This window comes from Tenrec ecaudatus, chromosome 9 (genome assembly GCF_050624435.1).
Source record: "Tenrec ecaudatus isolate mTenEca1 chromosome 9, mTenEca1.hap1, whole genome shotgun sequence".
In the NCBI taxonomy this organism is placed as follows: domain Eukaryota; kingdom Metazoa; phylum Chordata; class Mammalia; order Afrosoricida; family Tenrecidae; genus Tenrec; species Tenrec ecaudatus.
Window position 1 is genome coordinate 127,074,793 of NC_134538.1, and position 26,649 is coordinate 127,101,441.

Below are 26,649 nucleotides of genomic sequence, written 5' to 3' on the forward strand. Positions count from 1 at the left end.
CACCCCCACCACCACTCCAAAGGAGAAAGATGAAGCTTTCTACTCCTGTAAAGATTTGCAGCCTCAGAAACCCACAGGGAGCCATTCAACCCTGCCTCACAGGTTCACTACGAGCTGGAATGGACTTGATGACAGTGAGCTTGTCTCTCAGTTACATATGGACACAGTGAGCCCTGGTGGCACTGCATGTTAGGCACTGTGCTAACTGCAAGGTCAGAAGTTCAAACCTACCAGCCGCTCCTCGGGAGAAAGACAAAGCTGTTTGCTTCCATAAAGAGGTATAGTTTGGGGAACTATGTAAGGCTTTGGAATTGGAGTTAACTCAATGGCAGTGGACTTGGTTTAGGGTTTTACATGTATATATGCACACACGTATACTTTTACACATATGCATATGTAACTACAAACATGCTTTGGTTGGTGGTGCTGTCGCAAAGTGATCTATGATATGTCTTTTACCTCTTTGTCTTCTTCTCTTGGGTCTTACTCTCATGATTCACATTGGTCATGCTGTATACACCGCATCAACCTTCCAAGCTACCTTTCCCATCACCCAAAATAGCAAATGTCTACTATCTAGTCCTCCCCCGCCCTGACCCCCTCCCCTGACCCCCCCCCCCCCACACACACACTCTCTCTCTCTCCATTGCGGGTAACCACCAAAAAACATTGATTTCTGTATATACACACCAATCCTTTTCTTATAAAATTTCTGCCATATAATATTTGCCCTCTGTGAATGAGTGATTTTACTTAGCTTCACGTCCTTCAGACTCATTCAAATTATAATGTTTCAAGAACTCACCACTATTCCTTATAGCTGTGTGGCAGTCCACTGTATCCACGTCCCACAGTTTGTTTATTTATCCATCCACTAACGGGCACTTATGGACACAGGTCTGCGTGTCTCTCTTATTAGTTCTCTGGGAGATATACCTTGGAGATACATTGCTGGCGCACAAGATATTTCTGGCTTTAATTTGCTAACTTATTGAAGAACCACCATATCATTTTCCTTAGTGCTTGCACCAGTTTACAATCTCACCAGCAGTGGGTAAGGGTTTCAATCTCTCACATCCTCATTGGTACATCTTCCTCCCCCCTCGTTCCCTCCTTCCGTCCTTCCTTTCAGTGCCGCTCTAGCAGGGGTGCGATGGTGGACGTTTGTGCTTTCAATGGGCATCACTGATGGCTATTGATAGTGAGCACTTCCCCATGTGTTTCTTGGCCACTTCAATGCCCTCTTCGCGGAAGTGTCCATTTGAACGTCCTTCTTGAAACATAAATTTAGAATGTGGCATAGACCAGTGCAAGGATTTCCCTATAGGATGGCCAAATAGAATGAAGTTATTTCAATCACTTTTGAAATAAAAACGATTATCTAAGTGTTGAATGAGCCACTCATTCCCTGAAGAATGTTGCTTTAAAAATCACCATCATTCACGCGCATATTCTTCAGCAAAGGAAGAGTAGGGGATTTCCCCAGAGAAGATGGTCAAGTTATAAACGTGTTTCCCTGCCATGCAGTTAACTTAACATCTCTGTTGCAAGGCTGTGCGTTGGGTTGTCTCATCTGTTCCATTCTCGAATGTATTGAAAACTGACTCCAGAGCCTCCAGGGGCGCTGCAGAAGTCAACCGGACACTTGAACCTGGAGTATGGGCTATCAGCTTTAATTGCTGGGGGTGGGGAAAGATGATGAGGAACTTCTTTTCCCTGGAAATGCCGTGGTAACCAAGTGAGTTTGGGACCCTGTGATGGAGAGGGCTAAATAGCCATGATGTCTTCAACACACAAGGTAGAGGGGACTGTTTACATTCATGCTCTGTGCCCTCAATTTTTATATCTGCTTTGGTTGGATTTTCCTTTTTCAACCTACTGTCAGCTGTTTCATCGTGTGCTGTCCGGGTGTCCATCTCTAGCAGTTTTCACTGATTCTGGAAAGCAGACGCAGGGAATGTGTTGGCTTTGGATTTAAAAGGAAAAATATTCTTCTCTACAAGTCAAATGCTTGAAGGTACAAGTCAGAGTGGTGGAATGGACTACGATTGCACAAGAGTCTCCCCCTCGCCATTCACTTCCTCTTGAATGCATTCGGCTTGCTGGCAAAATTACTTCTGGGTTACTTAGTGTTTATTATAAAATTTGTTTTAAAAATAAAATACAAAATTGTTACTAGATTTCCATCATAACTATTTTAAATATCTCTAGAAATAAGATACACGGTATAAGCTACAAGATACTCTATTACTTTTATCATTTAAAAGTCTATCAATAAAAATACTTATTCAAATCTCCACTCAGCGATTACTTAAGTAACTAAAGAAAACCTTCTTAAGTTATGCCTCTTGTAGGACTTACGATAAGATAACAAATACTAGTGTTCTCCTGTGGGATTCTCCCTTGCTAATTTCCTTGAAGAAGTTCCTTGATTCCCAGACATCTTCTGTTTACAAAATAAAACTAGATTTCCTTGAGCTGGCTTGTTCCTCTGCTCGGGAAGGTTTATTTAAGCAACCTCAGTTCAAGTTTTAGCTAAGTACCAAATTAATTTCCAAAAGTTGACACATTGGCCTATCTACCAATTCATTAGACTGTCCTATGAAGTAACTTAGGAATTTTCATCATTTCCTCTATCATTCGGGTTCAGGGTCTTACCTGAAATACTGGATAATTGTGACCCCCCAAAAAATGGTTGGAACTTTTTGTCATGGCTGGTTCTATTCTTCATAAGACCTTATCAACATGGCAACATCAGCAGCCACTTAGTAGCACCTATAAAACCACTGTGAAATATAAACTTTTAAGCCTTTTCTGCAAGCAAGCAACAGTATAAAATAACATTTTTTTAAGTTCTTCATCTTTATTGTAGAAGTTACAGACAGGCAAAACATAAGGAACTAAAAATCATAGGTTTTACCACCCCACATCACCATCACTAGTAACTTGGTCTATATTTTTTTCAGAAAATTTATGCATTTAGTGTTCTTTGGATTAGTCAACACATTTGATAATTTTACATGAATCTCAGGTGCTATTTGATGGGGCGGCATGATTTTTCAGATGGAAAGATTCATCTGAGGACTAATTCGCTTTTCCCCCCCCCCAACAGGAAGTATATAATTTTATTTTGTTTTGTTTTATAGACCCTGATAGAGATTTTTCAAAATATTGGTAGCACCAACATTGCCGATTGCATTGCTGGATTACTGACCATTATCATCTGCATGATAGTTAAGGAGTTAAATGATCGATTTAAACACAAGATCCCCATCCCTATTCCTATAGAAGTAATTGTGGTAAGTAGAATATGTCATTCAGACAATCCAACATTTTGTGGCTTGACAAGAAAAATTTAAAACTAGTAGAGTTGTTTTTTTTTTAAAAAAACACATCTTTTGTTTTATTTCAGACAGTAATTGCTACTGCCATTTCATATGGAGCCAACCTGGAAAAAAATTACAATGCTGGCATTGTTAAATCCATCCCAAGGGGGTGAGTTTGGCATTCTTGCCAGTACTTTCTATTTAAATGAAACATTTTATTTCAAGCTTCATTTCACAGGTGTCCTTCAGTAGTCCTTTATGTGTGTGGTTTTGAAGAAATACCCATTTGTATAAACCATCAAGTAAACAGCATGTGTGTATATAGATAAAGTTCAAGGCATTTATTTAAACACAGTCCTTATCTGCATGTTCATGTTTAGTGAATTCCATACTTCTCACACTCATATGTATAATTATAAGATAAATGACATTGCAGTTAGTAGTATTAATTGGGTGATGAATAATCTGCTTAAGGAATCTGGGATGCCAGGCTAAGTTTACTACCAATTAGTTTTATCTCTTTTAGATACTAATGTTATCATTTGTTATATATATATTTATATCAAGAAAAGGCATTATCCTTCAGGAGATGACACATTTCATGTATGTTTGGTAGTTGGGTATATTAGAGGACAAAAAATCAAGGTCCTTCGGCTATCACCATCTAGTTCTGTGGCCTTGGGAGGTTCCCCTATAAAACAAGGCCAAGCGTCCAGAGCCTGGTGTGAATCACCAATGAGAGCTCTCATAAAAATGCACAGCAGTGAAAAAAGTACTTGAGGATTTTATCACTTGGTGTTTAAACGGAAGCTCAGATGTGTCTTAGATTTGTCTCATTAATGTGTAGCGTTGGTAAGTAGCCTTGCTGTTAGACAACCAGTGATTGCTAGGGACCCTTTACCAACCTTTTTTTCACCTAGGTTCTTAGTAGAAACTCCTCAGGCAAGATAAGTTCCCATGTTTATTCCATAAGGAACTGTCTTCTTATTTGATTAATTTTATCATTTCTTCTAATATCAGCTCAGAAGATCTTTGAAAAATTACAGCTAGCTTCATGGGACTTAATTTATATCCCACCCATTATTTCCCCAACTTACCTTTGCAGAGGAATTGCATGACACCCTTGTGAAAGACACAGATTCCTGGTTCCCATCCACCATTTGTTCAATCAGACCTTCAGGAAGAGAGGCCTGGGAACTTATATTATTCAAAAGTGTCCCAAGTGATTCTTAAGATCAGGATAGTTTGGAAAGTTGTGTTAGAGCACTAACATTTTGATAGTGAATTCTAATACTAGAAAAATTTAATGATAAAATGATATAGATTGGCTACGTGAGTATGGAATTCACATGCTAACAATTATATGATTTGAATCATTTTAATTGGGTAAAATATATGTTAGAGATCATATAGTCAGACTTCATGATGGTGGTATATAATACATGCCCTGCATGTGTTAATTTTAGGAACTCATTTTTTTTACTACCTTAAGTCATCCTTGATCTTATAGACCTTTTCCTGGCTCCTCTAGCCTCTTTCCTTGAGGTTTGGTAGCACTTGTCTCTCACAGACCACTTGGTGAAGTGGATCAGTAACTTCAACTGCCTGCTCCCCAGGATTATGCATTTCTTCTTTGTTGTGCTCAACTCGGTTGCCCTAACACACTGCTTAGCCCATGGTTGCTCTCAGAACACATTTATTGATGGATACAATCTGAGTGTGTCATTATAAGTAAGACATAGAGAGGCCTTTGTTATTTGTGCTCACTTGGTAGCACAGAAACAATTCTAATAACAACACACTGAAAACAGAGAGGGTACGCTGGAGAGGTGGAAAAGGAACAAGGACAGTAGAATGTTAAAGTGGTTGAGGTGAATACAATGCAAGGGGAGTAGAACAAAGAAAAATTGTGATATTTCACTCTTTCAACCCACCCTCTCACCTTTCTTTCTGTCTTAAAAAATCATTTTATTAGGGATACATACAACTCTTATCACCATCCATCCATCCAACCATCCATCGTGTCAAGTACATTTGTACATTTGTTGTCCTCATCATTGTCAAACATTTGCTTTCTACTTGAGCCCTTGGTATCAGCTCCTCATTTTCTCCTCCCTCCCCACTCCCCATCCCATAATGATAATTTATAAATTATTATTTTGTCATATCTTACACTGTCTGACATCTCCCTTCACCCACTTTTCTGTTGTCCATCCCCCAGGGAGGAAGTTATGTGTAGATGCTTGTAATTGGTTCCCCCTTTCCACCCCACCTTCCCTCCACCCTGCCAGTATTGCCACTGGTCCTAAAGGGTTCCTCTGTCCTGCATTCCCTGTGTTTCCAGTTCCTATCTGTACCAGTGTACATCCCCTGGTCCAGCCAGATTTGTAAAGTAGAATTGGGATCATGATAGTGGGTAAGGAGGAAGCATTTAGGAACTAGAGGAAAGTTGTATGTTTCATCGTTGCTACACTGCACCCTGATTGGCTCGTCTCATCCCATCATGGAATGCCAGTTTAATAGAACAAAGTATTCTTGCATTGAGGGAGTATTTGAATGGAGGCCCAATGTCCATCTGCTACCTTAATACTAAACCTATAAATATATGCACATAGATCTATTTCCCCATTCTCATATATAAATCTATTTACTTATGTACATGCCTTTATTTAGACCTTTATATATGCCCTTTGCCTCCTAGCTCTTTCCTCTTATCCCACTGTCATGCTCAGCCTTCATTTGGGTTTCAGCAATTCCTCTTGGTTACATTATCCTTTTTCATGCCCTACCAGGCCTCCTCCACCCTCCTCCCAACTGATTTGGATCACTTATTGTTTCCTTGTCCCTGCTTTTGTTAACACCACTTCCTTTCCCCTCCACCCCCCAACCTCTCCTTCTCCTGATTTGGATCACTTATTGTTCCCTTGTCCCTGGTTTTGTTAACACCTCTTCCTTCCCCCTCACCTCTCCTTCTCCCATGTTTCCCCAGAAACATTTTCTCCTTCACATTGTTCATCCAGCCTATCTTATCTAGATAGACTTGCAGAGATAATATCCACAAAAAACAAAACAGAGCAAAATAGAGCAACAAAAGAAAACAAAATAACAACAACAAACCAATGATTAAAAAAAAGGAAAAGGCTGTAAATAGTTCAAGGACTGCTTGTTGACCTTTAGGACGGTTTTCCGATGAGTCTGATGGGGGAGTGCTGCTCCCTGGCCCCAAAGTCTATTTTGGTATCCCCTCGGGACTTCATTGCTCTGTTCCCCTTGCTGTTCTGTTGCATGCCCTTAGTGTTTTGCCTCGGTGTGATGGGGTCAGATGGGATGCAATTCCCACATTGTATCTGCAGTGTTGTCTCCTGTAGGACTATGTTGTGTCTCATAGTGGGGATGGCCACATTGTCCTTTCTGTGCATTGACTGCTCTGAGCAGGGATATCGTCCTCAAGGATTGGTGGGCCAGGATGTGCTCCACTCTCTCTTCCTCCCCCTTCATTTGCTCCCATGTGCTCTGATCAGAGATGTCCCTCTCCCTGAGCTGTGGCTTCGGTGCTGTCCTCTGAAGTAAATTCTTCTCAGGGGAGGGGAGGCTGTCCACATAGTTGGGACTGGGGCAGCCCCTCAGACCTCTCTACTGGTTCCCTGCTTCATACCAGTGTGTTGCACTCACATCTTGGAGCACCCCTGCCTCCTTTTGAAGGGAGCAAAAGCAAGACTGTGTCCAGCAACTTCCTTTCATGCCATTAAGGGTCAGTTTTAAGGAGCTAATGCAAAGGTCAGTGGATCAAAGCCACCAGCCACTCCGTGGAAGACGAGGCTTTCTGCTCCCATAAAGATTTATAGCTTCAGAAACACCAGGGAGCAGTTCGGTTCTGTCCTATAGGGTTACTCTGAATCAGAGTTGACTAAATGGTGGTGGATGGCAATGGGTACCATACAAGAGGATTACTTGATCCTCAATTACAATTGGGCAGCTGTGAACTGTGACTCCATGTCTTTCTTTCTCAGTGGCTTCTCTGGCAAAACAAACGTACAATTTCCCTATGTCTACTCAGGTATCCTAGGATTCACCCAAACCAGCAGTCCTAATCTTCTTACTAAGGCAAAGCAACAGCAGTCATGATGTGTCTTTCTTCTCATGCGGCTGATCTTTATTCTGCATTTCTGAAAGTTCCCAGTTCCTCGTTCATACCACCCAAGGTTCTCTTTTACCTGTCTTCTTCCTTCTTCCGTAACAAAATAGGCTGTTTTCTCCCTATATTTTAATCAGTGCGCTAACCCGCTCTTGTAGATTGCTTTGGGTAGTGTTGACATTTTCACGATGTTAAATCTTCCTCTTCATGAGCAGTGTGTGTTTTTCCAGGTGTGCAACAGAAAAATCTCACTGCCCTGCAGTCAAGTCTGATTCAGAGCTACCCTTTAGGACAGAGTAGAACCCTAGGGTTTCTGAGACTGTAAATCTCCTATGGGACTAGACAGCATCATCATTCTCCCTCCATTTGTGCAGGTCTTGTGCTTCTTGCAGTTGTGCTTTGTAGTTTTCTCTATATCGGTCTTTTTTGTCCCTGGCTGGATGTATTCCTAAGTATTTTACCTGTGTGTGTGTGTGTGTGTGTGTGTGTGTGTTGGGGAGGGTGTGGGGAGGGGGCTATTCCAAATGGTATTGTTTTCTTGATTTATTTTTCGAAGTTCTCATTATTACCATAGAGGAATCCAACTGATTTTTGTGTGCTGATCTTACACCCTGAGACTTTGCTATTCGTTCCAGTATCTTTCTTGTGGAATCTTTGGGATTTTCTGTGAACTACATTATATCATCTGTGAACAGGGAGTTTTATTTCTCCTTTATTATCCCCCCCCCCCCCGTCTTGTCTGATTGCTCTAGCTAGGACTTCCAGCAAAATGTTGGTGAAAAGTGGTGACACTGGGCATCCTTGTTAGGTTCTTGTTCTCAAGGAGAAAGCTTTCAGTCTCTCCCTTGAGAATAATGTTGGCTGTCGGCCTTATTTAAAAAAACCAAGCACTGCCATTGAGTCAATTATATCTCATAGGGACCCCATATAGTCTTTCTACGACTGTGTACATCCTTTTTGTATAGAGCAGCTGGTGGGTTTGAACTGTTGACCTTGTGGTAAGATTCCAAGACTTACCTTGCAGTGCCATGAGGGTTTCTTTGGCTCGATATAAATGTCTTTTATTGTGCTGAGAAAATTCTCTTCTGTGCTTATTTTGCAGAGTTTTTATTAGGAATGTTGGACTTTCTTAAATGCCTTTTCTGTGTCAGTTGAGAAGATCATGCACTTCTTTTGCTTTGTTTCTATGGTGGCTTTTTCTATTGGTTGGTTGAACCACCTTTGTGAATCTATCGGATAAGAACCCAATTTCTGTTTTGTGTATGCTGTTGAATTCTCGGCTAGAGTTTTGTGGAGAATGTTTGTCTGTGTGCATGAGAGAGGTCGGGGTGTAAGTCTGGAATTTTTTAAAGGTATTCTCACCTGGCTTTGGTTTCAGAGTTGTTCTGGCTTCAGAATGAGTTTGGGCATGTGTCTTTTCTATTCTCTGAAATAGTTTGAATACTACTGTTATGAGCTCTTTTCTGACTGTTTGGTAGAAGCTGCCTAGGTTGGAGCTTCTCTTTTTGAAAACTTCTTTTATTGCTTTTTCAACCTTTTCTTTTGTTATGAATCTGTTCAGCCCCTGCCCCCCCCTCCCCCCAAGCCTGTGTTAGTTTATTTAGCCAGAGTGTTTCTAGGATATTTTCCATTTCCTCTAGACTTTCAAATTTGTCAGAGTAGGTTTTTCATAGTATTCTGTTATGATCATTTTTATTTCAGTTGGTTCTGTTCCTTATTTTGATTATTTGCCTTTCTCTTTTTTTTATTTGCCTTTCTCATTTTGATAACTCATTTGTTGATTTTATTGATTCTTTCAGAGCATCTTCTTTTTTTTTTAACACTTTATTGGGGCTCATACAATTCTTATCACAGTTCATACATATACATACATCAATTGTATAAAGCACATCTGTACATTCTTTGCCCTAATCATTTTTTTCTCCTCTTTTCTTTTTTTACATTTTATTAGGGACTCATACAACTCTTATCACCATCCATACATATACATACATCAATTGTATAAAGCACACCCATACATTCCCTGCCCCAATCATTCTCAAGGCATTTGCTCTCCACTTAAGCCCCTTGCATCAGGTCCTCTTTTTTTTCCCCCCTCCCTCCCCTTTCCCCCCTCCCTCATGTGCCCTTGGTAATTTATACATCGTTATTTTGTCATATCTTGCCCTATCCGGAGTCTCCCTGCCCCCCTTCTCTGCTGTCCCTCTCCCAGGGAAGAGGTCACATGTGGATCCTTGTAATCAGTTCCCACTTTCCAACCCACTCACCCTCCACTCTCCCAGCATCATCCCTCACACCCTTGGTCCTGAAGGTATCATCCACCCTGGATTCCCTGTACCTCCAGCCCTCATATATACCAGTGTACAGCCTCTGTCCTATCCAGCCCTGCAAGGTAGAATTCGGATCATGGTAGTTGGGGGGAGGAAGCATCCAGGATCTGGGGGAAAGCTGTGTTCTTCATCGATACTACCTCACACCCTAATTAACCCATCTCCTCTCCTAAACCCCTCTATGAGGGGATCTCCATTGGCCAACACTTGGGCCTTGGGTCTCCACTCTGCACTTCCCCCTTCATTTAATATGGTATATACATATACACATATATACGCATACATACACACACTTATATCTTTTTTTTTTTTGCATGATGCCTTATACCTGGTCCCTTGGCACCTCGTGATCGCACTGGCCAGTGTGCTTCTTCCATGTGGGCTTATTTGCTTCTGAGCTAGATGGCCGCTTGTTCACCTTCAAGCCTTTAAGACCCCAGACACTATCTCTTTTGATAGCCGGGCACCATCAGCTTTCTTCACCACATTTGCTTATGCACCCATTTGTCTTCAGCGATCCTATCATGGAGGTGTGCAGTCAATGATATGATTTTTTGTTCTTTGATGCCTGGTAACTGATCCCTTCGGGACCACTCGATCACACAGGCTGGTGTGTTCTTCCATGTGGACTTTGTTTCTTCTGAGCTAGATGGCCGCTTGTTTATCTTCAAGCCTTTAAAACCCCAGTCACTATCTCTTTTGATAGCCGGGCACCATCAACTTTCTTCACCACATTTACTTGTTCACCCACTTTGGCTCCGGCCGTTGTGTCGGGAGAGTGAGCATCATAGAGTTCCAATTTAATAAAAGAAGGTATTCATGCATTGAGGGAATGTTTGAGTAGAGGCCTAAGGTCCTTCCGCCACCTTAATACTTGACCTATAAATATAGACACATAGATCTATTTCCCCATCCTCCTATATATATTTGCATGTACATGTCTTTGTCTAGACCTCCATGAATGCCCTTTGACTCCTAGCTCTTTCCTCCATCTCCCTTGACTTTCCTCCTGCCCTACTACCATGCTTCGTTGCCACCTGGGCTAGAGTATACCTCTTCTCTAAGCAACCTTACCCTTGATCATTTCCCACCAGGCCTGCCACTCCCCCTTCTCTACCATTTGGGGTCCCATGTTTTTCCCTTGTCCCTGGGTTTGTTAACACCACTTCCTTACCCCCCACCCCAAGTCCCCCCGGAACTGTCGGTCCCGTTGTTTTTCATCCAGATAGTTCATCCAGCCTGTCCTATTCAGACAGACCTGTGGAGTCACTAACATGCACGAAAACTAGACAGAGGAAAACAAAGCAACAGTATACAACCAGACAACAAAACAACAAAAACAAACCACTGACAAAGAACAGAACAAAGCAGTTCACAAGAGAAAAGCTTGCAGTTAGTTCAGGGATCGTTTGCTGGCCCTTAGGAGCGTTTTCCAGTCCATTCTGTTGGGGCACCACGCCCTGGCCCCAAAGTCCACTTTCAGCATTCCCTGGGGACCTTGCCACTCCATTCCCTTGCTGTTCCGCTGCACTCCCCCAGTGCTTTGCCTCGGCGTGGTGGGATCAGGTCAGGTGCAATTCCCACACTGTGTCTCCGGTGCTGTCCCCTGTATCGCCCTTAGTCACTGAGGGGCATCATGTCTCATAGTAGGGCCAGCCATGTTGTTCTCTCTGTGGACTGGCAGAGCATCTTCTTCTAGTTTTGTTGATTCTTGTTGTTTTTGCAGTCTTTATTTATTTGTTTTTGCTCTAGTCTTTGCTTTCCTTTTCTCCAGTGACAACGAACATATTTTGCTGCTCTTTTTATGTTATTTGTGTTGTAGGGCAAGTTTTTGATTTGACTCTTTATTCTTTTTGGTGGGTGCATTTATTACTACAAATTAACTGTGTATTTATAACTACAAATCACTGTTTCTTCTTGTTTCCCAAACATTTTAGTGTGTTCTGTTTTACTTTTCTTTTAAATCTAGGATTAAAAAGTGAGTCATTTTTTGTAGTTTTCTGCTACCCCGTAGTTTTTAAAACAAGGTATTATTCAGTTTCTATGTGTCTGGTTTTCTCCTTTGCTTTTCTTTTTTATCATCTTCTATTTTTATAGCATTACGATTATGCTGTTTTAATTGATTTTCTCTATTTAACATCTCTAAGATCTGACAGCCATTGCAATGGCTACTCAGAACTCACTGAAAAATATTCATGATTAAAATAGTTTAGTATGGAAGTTAACAAGTTACAATGCCAGAGACATTCTCTGGGTTCAGTCGTTTATCAGGGCTGTTACAAAGTTCTTTCTAGTCTGCTAATAAATATCCAAAGGGGAGGCATACATCTCCACTGTACGCCTCCACTCAAGTGCATTCAGTTCAAGCTCCACTGGCCAGCAAGCCCAGATACCTGAATTAAGTGCCCAGATACACACCACTCCAGTAAGCTTCAGCCCAAAGGCACTCAGCGCCACTTCTGTCAGCGAGTTCAGTTTCCCCAATTAAGTGCAGAGGCGCCCCATTCTGAAAGCCGGCCTCTTACAGAAGAGCACTCAGCTTTACTTGCTCCGTGGGTTGGGAAGTCCATACTTCCATGCTCTGGCTCCTGGTGCTGCTACTGCTGAACCAGTTTATAGCTGTCTTCTGGATCCAGGAGGCTCGCTGTGCTGGGATCTCAGGTCCAGAGGACCCACTCCACTCCTGGCTCTTGTTCGCACCAGATTCCCTACTCCTGCTTCTCAAAGGGCTCATTTTATACACAACAGGAAGGCTCAATGGGGAATCCTGTTAAGAATTATTCACAGGTGAATCCTATTGGCATCTTTTTACCCCACCTTCTTACCAGACCCCTGTAGGAACAGGTCATTTGGTGGGACTTAGTGATGTTAGCTAAAGGAGCTACATTAAATAACTCACTGCTCTTGCAGCAGTCATAGAAAATCATTTGTATCTTGTGATATTTTCAAATTTACTGCGTCTTGCTTTGTAGCCTGATATGAGATCTATTATGGAGAATGATCCACGTGTTTTGGAAGCGGGTATATTTGTCTTCTGTGTGATGGTGTGTTCTGTATTTATGTGTAACCTGAGTTGGATGGTCATGACATTCAGCTCTTTTGTGTGTGTATTGAGCTTCTAGTTCTGTCCTTCACTGAAAATGGTGTGCTGAGCCCACTTACTACTTAGTATGGAACTGTCTGCTTCTCATTCCAATGCTATTGGAATTTTAATATATATTGGAGTTCTGTATTTGGGTGCATATCTATTTATATGGTTATGTTCTCTTGGTAGATTGACCCTTTAGCCGTTTTATATACTTCTTCCTAATCCTTTTTCTTCCTTATCTTTTATGGTGGATTTTGCTTAAAATCTACCATATCAGAGACTCATGTTGCCCATCCTGCTTTTTCAGTGATTGCTGTTTAATATGTATATTTACATATCTTAAGCTTTAGCCAGTGTTTTAAACGGTGATTTGCCCTGAATTTATACATGAAAGTTTAGAAGAATAGCAAGGGTCAAGTCAACAAAATTGAAGAACTCCTTTTCTAACTGCTTCCCCGTGGCCACTTTTTCATTTAGCTGAGGTACATTTGCCAAAGGTCAAGGCAAGGCCAAGGACAACTGAACAAAAAACGTTCTGTGGCATGTTTACCCTGTCTGCTTCCCTCTTCTTGGCCCTTTGGCCTGTCAGAGGCTTCTCTTTCTCTGTTCTCTTCTTTTCAGATGAATACATGCTCACAGCCTTGATCCTCTAGGAACAGCTCATGATCAGGCCTGAGTGAGCATGGAAATTGGAGAGCTATGCACCCTGAATGAAGGGAGGAGTTAGTGGAAGGGTCCACTCATGGGCTGAGATGTCCAGCCAGGGCATTACATGGAGTGGTTTGGGTCTATAATTGGCACCATTACATTGCAGCAGACTAGTACAAATGGGTGGCAGGTGTATGGCAGGGTTAGGCTCTCCCAGCAGTTACTGCATGCCTCCCTGCTATGTGGGCGCTGATTATTTACATGGGCAGACCTCATTTCGTTCTTCCATGATCCCTGTGGAGGAGCCTCTATTATCTACCCGAGGAAACGGGGACTTGGGAGGGGGAGATAATTTACCCAAAGTCACCAAATTGCCGATGGAGTGGAGGGATGCAGTGGAGACAGCACGCAGGCCCTTTGGGGTCCAATGTTTGCACTTTGTAATCCTGATTCACAAGGATCTGGTAGTATTTGGAGAAATAACAAATAGTAGTCATTTGACCGTATAGTCTTTAGGATATTTTAGTCACTAAAGTGCTTTGATAATTCAGCAGATTCTGGTTATTATACCTCAAGAAGATTTAGATTTTTTTAAAACGTTTTATTAGGGGCTCATACAACTCTTATCACAGTCCATACATACATCAATTGTATAAAGCACATCTGTACATTCTTTGCCCTAATCATTTTCTTTTCTTTCTTTCTATTTTTTCCCCTTTTCTTTTTTTACATTTTATTAGGGACTCATACAACTCTTATCACCATCCATACATATACATACATCAGTTGTATAAAGCACATCCGCACATTCCCTGCCCCAATCATTCTCAAAGCATCTGCTCTCCACTCGAGCCCTTTGCATCAGGTCCTCTTCCCCCTCCCTCCCCTCCCCCCTCCCTCAGGAGCCCTTGGTAATTTATGCATCGTTATTTTAGATTTTTATTTTCACTTTGTTCCTTCAGCAGCTTGTAACTTTGTCTCTTTCACGGACCTGACATCTGTGAGATCTCATTTTAAGGCTAGGCTATCTTTTCAATTCAAAGACTTTTGAGAGAAACCATACTTGTACAAGGAAAATACTCTTATGGGAGAAGGCATGGCATGGGCTTCTATGATACTTAAGAAAATCAGGATTTTTCATGGCAGGGGTAGAGCAAGGTGAGTCAGAATTTGCAGGCTCACAAGTTGGGGACAAACAAATCCGTTAATGAGATGCCACCAATTTTCCATTCCAAATTGTAAAAGCGGTGCTGCATCTCGTGCACCTCGTGTGCCTTCGGTTCTCTTGACTCCCACACTTTGACGTCTAACCTCTGGCGGGGTTGCTTTGGGAGGTGGTGAAGTGGGCAAAGAGAACTGTGATCCAACTATCTTTTAACACTGGCTTTTAAAAAACCCCACTAGGTTTTTGCCTCCTGTGCTTCCACGTGTGAACGTGTTTACGGAGATGCTGACGGCGTCTTTTTCCATTGCTGTGGTCGCTTATGCTATCGCAGTGTCTGTAGGAAAAGTATATGCCACCAAGTACGATTACGCCATCGATGGAAACCAGGTACGGCAGTGCTCCTCTGAGCCAGCTCTGTCTAGAAGGGAGGACAACCTACACGGACAAGGTTGTTGTGTTGTCTTTCCAAGACGACATCACCTTCTTCTGACATTGGGTCCTTAGTGGATTGGGCTCCCTCTGCGCTTGCTAGTTTTAAGTTATTTTGGAATGATGCTGCTGCACCACTTTATTTATTTATTTAATTTTTTAAAAGAAATCAGGTGAAGTAGTCAAAGTAGGAATTCTTCATGCAATCCAGTATCTCCTCTAGGTGAATTTGTGGTGAATGGAAACTGTTAGATGACAAAACAGCACAGTTCACACTGTTAATAATGGTGGGGACCACTTCACCCTGACACGGGCCAGTATGCACTCAATGCACACAGAACACTTTTTGTAGGCATGTGAGGTGTATGCCTACCTCAGTGTCAGGTGAGCTGGCTTTGTATTGCTCACAAATCGGCAGGTCTGGAATATTTCTGAAAACACAGCCTTGCAAACAGCTATTGCTACATGATTACTCAGGGAGCAGAACGGGAGCTCTCCTGGTCATGCTGTACATCAGAACCAATACTCGCCCAAAGAAACACACTTTGGCTGAGAGCTGGAAGCACGTGAGGGCTGCGGTCCTAGGCTGTGAGATACGCCTTTCAGCGAAGCATCAGGCACTCTCACCTCCACCTTAAAAGCCAATGAGATGTAGAGACCGTGCCTGGATTGGCCTTGGCTTAGAGGTGTGGCAGGGAGGGTGGAGGAAAGTGGGGCGCTAACAACAATGAGCACAAGAGTATGTTCTGAAGTGGGTTACGGTGATGATTGCATACTTCTTCGTTGTATGAATGAGCGATTAAATTGTACGATGTGTGAAGCATAAAAAGTATTTCAAAAATCTATTGAGAGAAGTGAGGTCTCACCTGGATTCCATAGAGTCTGACCTCCAGAGATGTTACAAGCCCCCAACACTGGACCCTTGAACATGAAGGATCAGTGGGGGCCCTCGAGAAGGTGGGCCTGGTTGTCTGCTTTCATCAACGCTCCGTGAGGGTCTGATAAAGGTTTTCTGGGCAGCATCACTATCGTCCAGTCTCTCTCTTAGGAATTTGTTGCTTTTGGGATCAGCAACATCTTCTCGGGATTCTTCTCGTGTTTCGTGGCCACCACTGCGCTGTCACGCACTGCGGTCCAGGAGAGCACCGGGGGGAAGACACAGGTAAGGAGGGACTGCTTGGGAAGACGAAGACATTCACCGATGGTCATAGAGAGCGAGTGAGGATGGCCTGGCACAGGCCTTCAGGGAAGGAATATCAGCCGTGGGAAAGGGAGCGCCTTGTGCTTCCTGATGTGTCCGTTCCGCCTAGACCTTTCCGACTCGCTGGTCCGCTCCTTCACGGGAAATCACCTGTAAAGCAGCGTTCATGGGTTTCAGAGAAAGCTGCCTTCAAGTCTCTTCGTAGTGGGGCTCCCCTGGCAGATTGCCACGCTTAGCTGGTTCCCCAGAAACTGCAGCGACCAAAAGGGAGTCCATCGTGGAGGATGCTGTTGTGGAGAACACGGATCGGCTCACGGCACATAAGAACCGCTCCTGGCTCAGGAATGACTGTATTTATCAGGGAAATGAAAACATGCCTGCTTGCATTTCCTGTCCCCGGCTCAGGCTCTTCCTTGTGCTCCCATGGAACAGTGGTGTAGTGCCAAGAAGATGTTTGTGGTGACATTTTAGCCTTTCTTCCTGAGTGTGGTTTTGTTCCTGAAGTTTGAATGTGGGATTAACTTCACCTTTGAAAACTAGTTTCAGCTTCACAAAGGTGTCAGCTTCACAAAGGTGACCCCCCCAAGCCCAGATCCTGTTAATCTCTGGATAACCCCTTCCTCCATCAGCTCGAAACAGTTCTCAAAGGCAGACAGGGACGCAAATCCGCCAAACCGATAGGGGAGGCCAAGCGGCAGGCTCTAGAGTGGTGTTTATGTTATGCCTGGAAGACTTAATCCTCCCCACACAGAAAGAGCTATTATTTACAAATCAGAAGTGCATGGAGACTGTAAAGAGACAAACCAATGCCAAATAGCACGCGCGCGCACGCACACACCACCACCACCAAAACAAGAGTTGTATTGCGGCAGCGACACAAATGACCACAATAGAAAATCATCGAGGAAAGAAATAACTCCAACAGTGCTTCACCCAAACCAAACCCGCTGTTGGTTCCGATCAGTGACCCTAAAGGTCAGGGTAGTATCGTTCCTCCTAAGACTGGAAGTCAATCTTTACAGGAGTGTACAACCGCCTCTTTCTCCCAAAGAGCAGCGGGGGGAGCTGGTTATCAGCTCCACATTTAACTTGCTGCGCTGCTTGGGCCTTCACCCAGGGAGCCTCAATTTCCCCTCCTGTACATGTGGTGCTCTTATCCCATCTGGGATGGATCTTTGACAACGGTGGAAGAATCAGCATCTTCCAATTTCTTGGTACCTTTTGGACAATAATTCTAATTTCCAGATGTCTTTTTTTTCTCTTTATAAGTAAGCTTATGTTTTATTTCATTTCCCCCTCCAAACACTTTTAGATCTGAGGGTGCGGCTTAATTAAGATAACTGATCCCAAGAGGCATCATTAGAGATCTATGGCCGAGGGGCCAAGCTCCAAACCCCAGCTGAAACCATGCAGCTGTCAGCAGTGGGAGTTCGTGCTGCTTGCTAGTCACACGGGGCAGTGACAAGTTCTTCGGAGCACGTGGCCCTAAAGCGAGCAGAGGCAAACCCCAAATTGCTGCTGTGCTTACCTCGGAGCTCAAGTGAGGCAGGCTTGGCCTCCCCAATAAGAATGCCCATGAAAAGTGACCTCTTGGCAGAGGGCACTGGGGATAAATGGTGTTCTGGTAAGCTAATCTCCCTTTGCCCACACTGGCATGTATTATAGTTAGGAATGAGGGATGCCAGGAATTCAGCATTGAAGAATGAGCCACGCTCAGAAATGGCTTGATATTAATTACTGAAATGTATACTACGTCCTGAGGTTAAAAGTCTAAGTGTCTGGACCAGCATACAGAGACTCATGACCAAATCACTTGGCAGGTCTCCCCTTGTTGTGTGGATTCTCATGTTTTCTGGGACGCTAGAACCTTAGATTCTGCATCTGAAGAGTGGGGAAATAGCTGAGCCCACCTCAGAGCTGCGGCGAGGAGCGAGGGAATGCTTGTAAAGTGTCGGCAGTGTTCCACTCACTAACGCCTCAAGGCAGGAACAGAGTCTGAGCACGTCTGGTACATATTTTGTGCCAAAGCACCCAGCATATGTTTGCGGAATGAATGAACGGAAAAATAAAGGCTAGTGGACATCACACACATTGTAGAAAGGCAGACACTGCACCTGTTCTTTCTCCTCACCCTCCTCCTGACTCATGGACAAGTAATTCCAAGGCTAAGCTACCTTCTATCTGATTATGCTCTCGCTAAGAGAATAATTTCCTAGTACGTGAATCTGCTCATCTGTATAAAATCTATGTGTTTCCCTTAAGCCAGTCTTATGAAGGGAGGTAAGTACCAGAAATCGATCCCTCACAAATTTTAACACAGTGATCAAAATGAGCTATTGGTCCACATATGTCAGGGACTTCTCCTTGCACATGCCTAACTGAGTCGGTGGCCGTTTGCTTAGCATGAGTTGGGCGGTTGGCTGCAGTCCCTATTTCCAAAACTCTGTAACTCTAACCAGTTCACGGTGAAATCTCAATAGCCCGTGGGTGACGGTAAACATTGGTATTTCTGAAAGTCATCCCTCTGCGGTCTGGTTTGATTCTGGCACACGTGGCATCATGGTAAACTGAAGTCATGGTGAGTCAGAGGCACCATGAGTCAGAGTTACGATAAAGCAAGGAACCATGAATTGGGGTCAACTGGATGACAGCTGGTGGGTTAATTGCATGGAAGGAAATTGACCTTAAGATAGAGCGGACAGAGGATAGGAGGAAGAATGTTGGCACCCTTGCTTAGAGTAGCAGAAGAGAAAGCTGGCCAAGGTATGGGGCGCCTAGAGGTGTGCTCCTACGAGTTAGCACGGCCCAGGTAGGGGAGCCCAACCTACAGGTGAAAGCTTTCGTCTTCTGCACCATCCTGCGACAGGCTGCCCGTAGAATGCGCTGAAAAGAAATGATTGGTTTTCCAGTTACGACTATGAAATTTCCTGATGTTTTCTACTTTTCGATTTCCTTTTATCTGTGTCTTCTCACTCCACACCACCTTCTCTGTTGCTTCCTCTGATCGCTGTTTCTGGTTCCCTGTCTCCTGTTCTCCTTTCTTTCAGAACTTCTAAGCTTCCTTCCAAGGCCAGGCCCCAGCAGTCTCAACAGAGAATTCACTGCTCATCTAAGCAAGCCCCACCCTCTATCTTAGGAGAGCTTTGGGGCAGTGAAGGTAAAGTCCTCCAAGCTTCCTGTCACCCGGGTCTGTCAGGGCTGCTGTGGGGCAGCGCTCTGAAGCTGCTCAGAAACTGCTGCCCTGGAAATGACATGAAGCAAGAGATGTGGTCCCACCTTTGAATATGCTAAGGTGACATTTTGCGCTTGTACCCTGGCTGGTAAGCTTGTTTTCTCGGAGGAGGCTTTCGTGGGAACCGTGTGCTCCAAGTGCACAGTGATATCAGAGCCGTCCTGATGGCAGCCTCACAAATGCGGAGGAATCAGATAGGAACTCCTGAGAGCCGTGAGAATTTGTTTCCCGAGAACTCCGCGGTGATCTGCCTTTCGGGAAGAGGGAGGAAAGGGGCCAAGGCTTCCTGCTATTGCACAAGACCGGGGTGTCTGGTCTCCTGAACTGACATCTATCTGGAGTTCTTGGGGGGGGGGGCGCAAATGGTAGCATGTTCTGCTGCTCACCAAAAGGTTGCAGGTTTGAGTCTACCCAGGGGAGCCTCAGAACAAGAACATGGAAACCTACTTTTGAAAAAAAAAAAAATCAGCCATTTAGAAGAAATTCTCCTCGGACACACACCATGTTACCATGAATCCAAATCATCAAGTCAATTGGTCACTCGTACCTAATATGCCCAAATACAAGGCAAGGCCAATTTGCTTGACCTAGGCAGGCGCAGAATGCACACATGCTTTATCTTCTCTGCCATCAACCACGAGATCGGTTCTGACCCATTGCAACTCCAGGGGACAGCATAGAACTGCCCCCCCAGGGTTTCCAGAAAATCATCATCTGCGCAAGGAAACAGATCACCGCGTCTTCCTCTTGTGGAGACTGGTGGGCGCAAGCCCCCAACCGTCTGGGTGAGCAGCCGAGTACTTAACCACTGGGCCCCCAGCTCCTCTCAGTCGGAGCTACTACGACAGGTCTCCAAAGGGTTCATGGGAAAATCCCTACTCTTTTCAATTCCACTTTTCCACCGATGTTTTGAAGGCCTCTCGTCTCTGCTTTCCATCTCATTTGGTCGTGTACAGGCACGCCCCGTCTCATGGCCGCTGCTTCCTTTTTACAGACGCATGGTCTGTGGTCCCCAACACAGAGCGAGCGCATCCACTGCGCCCATTGCCCGATAGCATGTGCTCATTCATGTCTCTGTGTCACATGCCGGCCGGGCTCACAACCGACGGAACTCACTCATAATGCTCTAGCACCGGTAGTAGACTTCAGTGTCGTGTGGACATGCCTTTTCTGTGCTCTGGGTCGGGGGAACGGTGGGGGGGTGGGGAAGGATTGCATGACCGTACCCTACCTCTGAGGTTTTCCTGTGTCGTTCCAGCAAATGAGTCTCATGTTTCTCCACAGTATGAGGCGGAGGGAGGCCGGGAGTCATCGGGTGGGCCCCTGAACAGTCTCCTTCCCACACACGGTCAGCAGCTCTGGCTCATGGGAGGTGTGTGTCTTTCAGATCGCCGGCATCCTCTCGGCCGTGATTGTGCTCATCTCCATTGTTGCTCTGGGGAAGCTGCTGGAACCCCTGCAGAAGGTACATACAGCCCTGCTTTGGCAGACATTCACTGAATCAAGTCCCTTCCCTGCTCTGCCACCAGAGAATCCACAGGGCAGGTGAACCTCATCACCTGGAACACGATTCCCCTGGATAACAGAGCCTTCCCTGTCTCTCTTGGCAGTCGGTCTTGGCAGGTGTTGTGATCGCCAACCTGAAAGGGATGTTTATGCAAGTGTGTGATGTTCCTCGTCTGTGGAGGCAGAATAAGATTGATGCTGTAAGTCACTTTGCCCCCATGTTTCTGTGAAAAGAATGCTTTTCTCTTGCCTGTACCCTGCCACTTTGTCTCGGTGGCTCCTCTTCTCCGGAATGCAATTGAAAATTGTGTGGATAAACCAAAGCAGAAGGCTGGAACTGCTTGATGTGAAAGCCGTTTCTCTGGGAAGGTCCATTTCCCAGCAAGACTTCCCTAGAGGCTTGTTCCTGACCTTTAAAAAAAAAATCCAAAAAAATTACAAGCCTCTGTTTAAAGCCTCCAATTAAAAAGCAGACACAAAACCATGCAAGCGCAAAGAATAAAACCAACATGCATAAACCCAGGCTCACGGTAATTCTGAGCAAAGCAATCTTTACAGCTTTTCTGGGGAGTTATTAAAATCAGAAGGGAAATTCTTTAGCATTCTGCTCGCATTTAAACCAGAATAGATAGAGAGAATGAAAATTTTCTATGTGCTGATCCCCCAAAGATCTCAATCCGTTACATGAAAAAGAGATGTACACAGACCAGGAGCAAGTGCATCATATGCTGAAAAGAGGGGAAATAAGATATGCTCTCTATTGAGGGACTTCAAAAAGTTCATGGAAAAGTGGAATGGGAAGAGGACGGAATTTTTTCACGAACTTTTTGACACACACACACACACACACACACACACACCCCAGTCCTCATATTGGCCTGTTTGCAAAATGAAGTCTTGAGTAAAAGCCCACTGCACATACATAGAGAGCCGAGAAGTGGGGAGGAGGGCTGGGACGAGGTAGAGAGAGCTGGGAGATTCTTTTTGAATCATGCAAACATATTGCCTACTCAAAAATTAATTACACAATGAAATGGCACGGTCGGCCCTTATTGGGCAGGCCAATTTCCATTTTTTATAAATGTGAAATAAAAAAAAGGTCGAACTTTGTTCTTGGATCATTGACCTTATGATTTATACGAGGAGCCGCTCACCTGTTGATAATCTGAATAAACACCCTTCTGATTCCTGTCCGTCTGTCCCTAGGTGATCTGGGTGTTCACCTGCCTGGCGTCCATCATTCTGGGGCTGGATCTCGGTTTACTAGCCGGCCTTATGTTTGCGCTACTGACGGTCGTCCTGAGAGTTCAGTTGTGAGTAATATGAAACCAACTTTTCGTGTGAACAGCGAACCCATACCCTGAATCAAAATTTTATTTTGATTCATGCAGCAAACCATCAAACCATTGTTATTACCACTGCTGAGTTGACTAGCTCATGTCCACAGTGTATGCAGTGCAATGCAAGTCTACCAGTTCTGTAATTTTTGCATGATCGTTGGTCATCAGGCAGGATTCTATTTCAATCTTTAAGGCTTTCTTTGGCTACTGATCAGAAGTAGGTCACCGGGCCTGGTTTCCTCGTCTGTCTTCGTATGGAAGCTCTTCAGGTACCTGTCTCTCCCAGATGGCCCTGCGGGGATTTGAAATGCCAGTGACATCGCTTCCGGCACCAGAGCAACGTGCAGGCCACCACAGTGTGACAACTAACAGATGGTGGTGGCTATTTCACAGTCAACAGCAAAGCAGAAATGAACAAAAGAAACCCCAGTCGACACTGGCATTGAGTTGATTCTGACAGAGTGGAACTGCCCCGTAGAGTTTCCAAAGCTGTACGCTGAAGGGAAGCAGACTGCCACGTCTCTCTCCTGCAGAGCGGTTATTTCGTTAACAGCCCAGCACTTAACCTCTGCACCACCAGGGCTCTTGGGATAGTTATTTAACAAGTGCTTCTATGAATTAATGGAAGAATGTCAGGGCTTTCTACTCCCATTTAATAGTTACAGTCTCTGAAACCCACAGGGGCAGTTCTACCCTGTCCCATAGGTCCCATAGGGTCGCTATTCATCAGCATTGACTCAATGGCAGTGAGTGAGTCTATGAATTAATCACATAGCACTTGACTTATGTTATAATTAATCTCCTAGCAAATCCTATGAATTGGTTTTCTTGTTTTAATTCTACAGATGAGAGAACTGTCGCTTAGAAAGAGGAAGAATCTTCACTGAGCTCACACAGTTAGGCAGTAGCAGAGCTAGATTTCCGCACAGACCTGTCTTACCCCAGATTCTGTTCGCCAGTCCCGTGCTCTACTGCATAGTCCCCTTTGATGTCACTGTGAGGCTAACCCACTGAGGCTGTTCTCGACATAAGGTGACCCAAGGCCTGGGAGAAGACAGCTGCTCGAGAAAGTTTGTCCTGTTTTTCTTTTGAGGCTCAGAGGTCACCAGTTCTGTGAGCCCGAGCAGGAGGGCCTTCAGGTACTTGACAGTAGCCAACATTCCTTCCAGTCTCCCAAACGAGGTGAATGCCAAACGAACCTTACGGCAAGCTACATCATCATAAGAAGTTGACAAAATCAGGTCATATGCAGAGGGAAGCAGCAGACACGATGCAAAGGGACGGGAATAGCCTGAGCCTCTGGGGAAACGTTTGGGGGTCCGAGGCTGGTGGCTGGTGGGTTGGTTTTGTTTGGACTCTTCCGAGGCTGTAACTGTGTGCCCTCTCGGGCTAAGACCGAAACACAGCTTCCTCCTCACGTCCTCCTCGCTTCCATGATTTTCCAGGCTTCGGGCCCCTTCTCTGCCTACGTGTGGGCTCAGAAGGACCAAGAAACCGGGAGTTTTCAGCTGGCCTAAGGCTGCCTCTCCTGCCCTGGCTGCCAACCAGTTTCCTTCCTGCGTGCCTTCTTTTCCCTGGCACGTTGGTACCTACCCAAAAGGCTTATGTTTACTGCCTCGGCGCTCTTCAGTGGTTGCCCAGGGGCCCCAAAGAGGTCACAGACTCCCACAGTGGCCAATTTGCTGCGAGGGAAGACTCAGAGAGGCTGCCTCTCACATGGCTGGGTCTTGTGGGTGGTGGCCAGGGAGGGACGAGCATGGCAGAGTGAGACTGAGCTCAGGAGGAAAACTTGTGCTAAGGGGAGGTGGTGGCGCCTGTTGGTAGCTAGGCTTGGAGCCAGCCCAAAGCAGCGTCCTCCACGGCATTCAATTTCCCATAATTACAGTGTGGCCCCAGAGAGCGCGCGGGAGCCAGTACCCCCAAACAAATACTCTTTCTTCACAAATTATGTTTAGCATTGGTTCCTAGCCACACTTGAAGAATCATGGGACTTCTCTGATTGCATCAGGAGCAGGAAATCTGCTGTCAGGTTGTCAGGAAGGACACAGAGTCTGCCCACCCCTACCCACCTCCGCCAGTTTCCTGTTTCCATCAAAGCTGACTGATTTGATCATTCGAAGACTCCCCAGACTCCAGGCACTTACCATCATTCCCGGAGGCCAGGCGCAGGGCCAAACCCCAGGACCTTCCAGGTGGAAGAGAGCCTCTGAACCTTAGTTAGCTCATCTGAACAAAGGAAGACGCTAGTACCAAACTTTCAGGAGGGTTAAAAACCAAAACCCCAAGCCCCAACTCATCCTAGAGTCCTCTCTTCCCCCCCCCCCACCCTGTGGACCACCCAGGAGGATGGCATCCTGGGGGCTCCTTGACAGAAGCTACCTGCCAGGCCTTTCTTCCCCAGAGCCACTGAGTGGCTTTGAACCGCCCACCTCCCGGCCAGCACCGTGTCCGCACTGCCCAGGGTCTGCCTCAAGGTTATGGTGAGACTTAGCTAAGATCGAGCATCTGGGAAAGCCCTCGGTGTGCCTTGTAAGAGGGTGTCCACGTGGGCGACGCCGTTCCTTCTCTCTCTCCGCCGTCAGTAGAGAGCCACGGCTCCCCCTCCACACAAACACCAGCTGCTCACTTCAGAGTTAGCGACAGGAAAATGTCACCCGCAAGAAAGAGGGCGGCTAAAAGCATCGTGGGGATGGGCTCATGAGTGTCTGCTATTGCTTCTGATTCCACAAGATGCCTGCTCCCAAACTGCCTGACCTTCTTTCTCCTTCCTTTAGTCCCGCCTGGAGTAGCGTTGGAAGCCTTCCTCACACAGACATCTACAAAAGTACCAAGATTTACAAAAATGTGAGTGCTTTTCTGAGACATTTGCTGCACGTGGGTTTGCGCACTGGCGATTTTGGGACTCAAGTATCTTGTCAGCTGCCCGGGGACAAGTTTGCCCGAGGAGGCGGCTCTGTCTTTGAGCCAAAGGCCATTCGGCCCTTGCCGGTGTTAGGGAAGCTTTGGACCCAGCATAGTATGCCCTTGGACCCCCGTGATGTGTATGAATTTCCTTCATACTGGTTGAATACCACTAATCTTTGGAGCCATCATTTTCATGTAAAACCATCATAAGAGGCGAATGTTTTCAAAAATGGAGTAAGATTTCCGTTTCTCTGCTCTGTGAAGTTGTCTGAAATCCCTATAAGATTTTCTTCATTCACTTTTCATATGAGACTTTCAGGTTCTCTGACACCAAGATCCATACTTGACATTCTGCTTTGTCTGTGGAATGGGAACATGTAATATATAGTTTGGGAATGAAAAACAAACACCTGGAAGTCCTGATAAGTGGGCTGTGGTCTCGGCCAATAAGATCACTTCAGGATCCCCAGGGAAATACACTAACAACAACATGAAGATGCACAGAGCAAAAACTATGAAAAAATAACCCCAGCAAAATAGTTTTCTAAGCTACACATAGATGCGTGGTAGGTGTGTGTGTGTGTGTGTGGTGTTTTGATTTGAGTTTTCAGGTGTCCTTGGGAAGTTGTAGTACATAGCATTAGACTCTGTTGGACACTGTACCTGTAATTCCAGGAAGGGCTGTTTCCTTTATTTCCACAAATCTTCATTTGTGTTGAGCCACATGCCTCCAAAAGCTAAAATCCCATCTGGAGATGATTTCAGCCCCGGAGCCAGCTGGGTTTGGGAGTTTGGGATTCTAGATTCAGTCTTATGGAGGCCTTGCCCATTCAGCTGCTCAGAGTCTCCTCTTTTGCATCGGAAAGGGCTGGACTGAAAACGCTCAGCTCCTTTCAGACTAGACGCGTCTGTGAGCCCGTGGTTTCTACTTTACACTGTGGATCAAGATGTGACCCCCTAGATGACCTCATAGACCTTGGCTTTCACAAACCTTCTTGCTTTTGCTATCTTTTCCTCCTTAGCATTTTGGAAGAAGTTTAGCCAAATTGAGAGGGCTAGTGATATGAACTTGAGGCAAGTCATGCCACCGTTTGAGCTGCAGCTTCTTTGTCCGGCAAGGAGAGGGCTCCACAGGCTGTTTCCTCAGGTGTCTTCTCACTTGGACCCTCGATGGGACCGTGATCTGTGGGCTCCGGCGGCGGCTGTGGTGCCTGGGAGGCAGCCGCTGGGTCAAGGGAAGTTAGGTGCTGTGGCCTGCTCCTAGGGGCAATCATGAGCTGCCAGAAATCTCATTGCCTATTTGAGACTTAAAATTGTTTAACTTCAGATCAATTTTTGAAATTGT

General features: G+C 45.0%; 1 protein-coding gene across 1 annotated transcript in view; it reads left to right on the forward strand.

The window, feature by feature from the left end:
• Nucleotides 1–26,649, forward strand: part of SLC26A4 (solute carrier family 26 member 4) — a 60,505-nt gene that overhangs the window by 17,032 nt on the left and 16,824 nt on the right. The window contains exons 6-13 of the mRNA XM_075557667.1: nucleotides 3,147–3,299; nucleotides 3,413–3,495; nucleotides 14,932–15,079; nucleotides 16,170–16,283; nucleotides 20,942–21,019; nucleotides 21,165–21,260; nucleotides 22,267–22,373; nucleotides 25,175–25,244. Coding sequence (XP_075413782.1) covers nucleotides 3,147–3,299; nucleotides 3,413–3,495; nucleotides 14,932–15,079; nucleotides 16,170–16,283; nucleotides 20,942–21,019; nucleotides 21,165–21,260; nucleotides 22,267–22,373; nucleotides 25,175–25,244 — 849 coding nt within the window. The remainder of the gene's footprint in view (nucleotides 1–3,146; nucleotides 3,300–3,412; nucleotides 3,496–14,931; nucleotides 15,080–16,169; nucleotides 16,284–20,941; nucleotides 21,020–21,164; nucleotides 21,261–22,266; nucleotides 22,374–25,174; nucleotides 25,245–26,649) is intronic.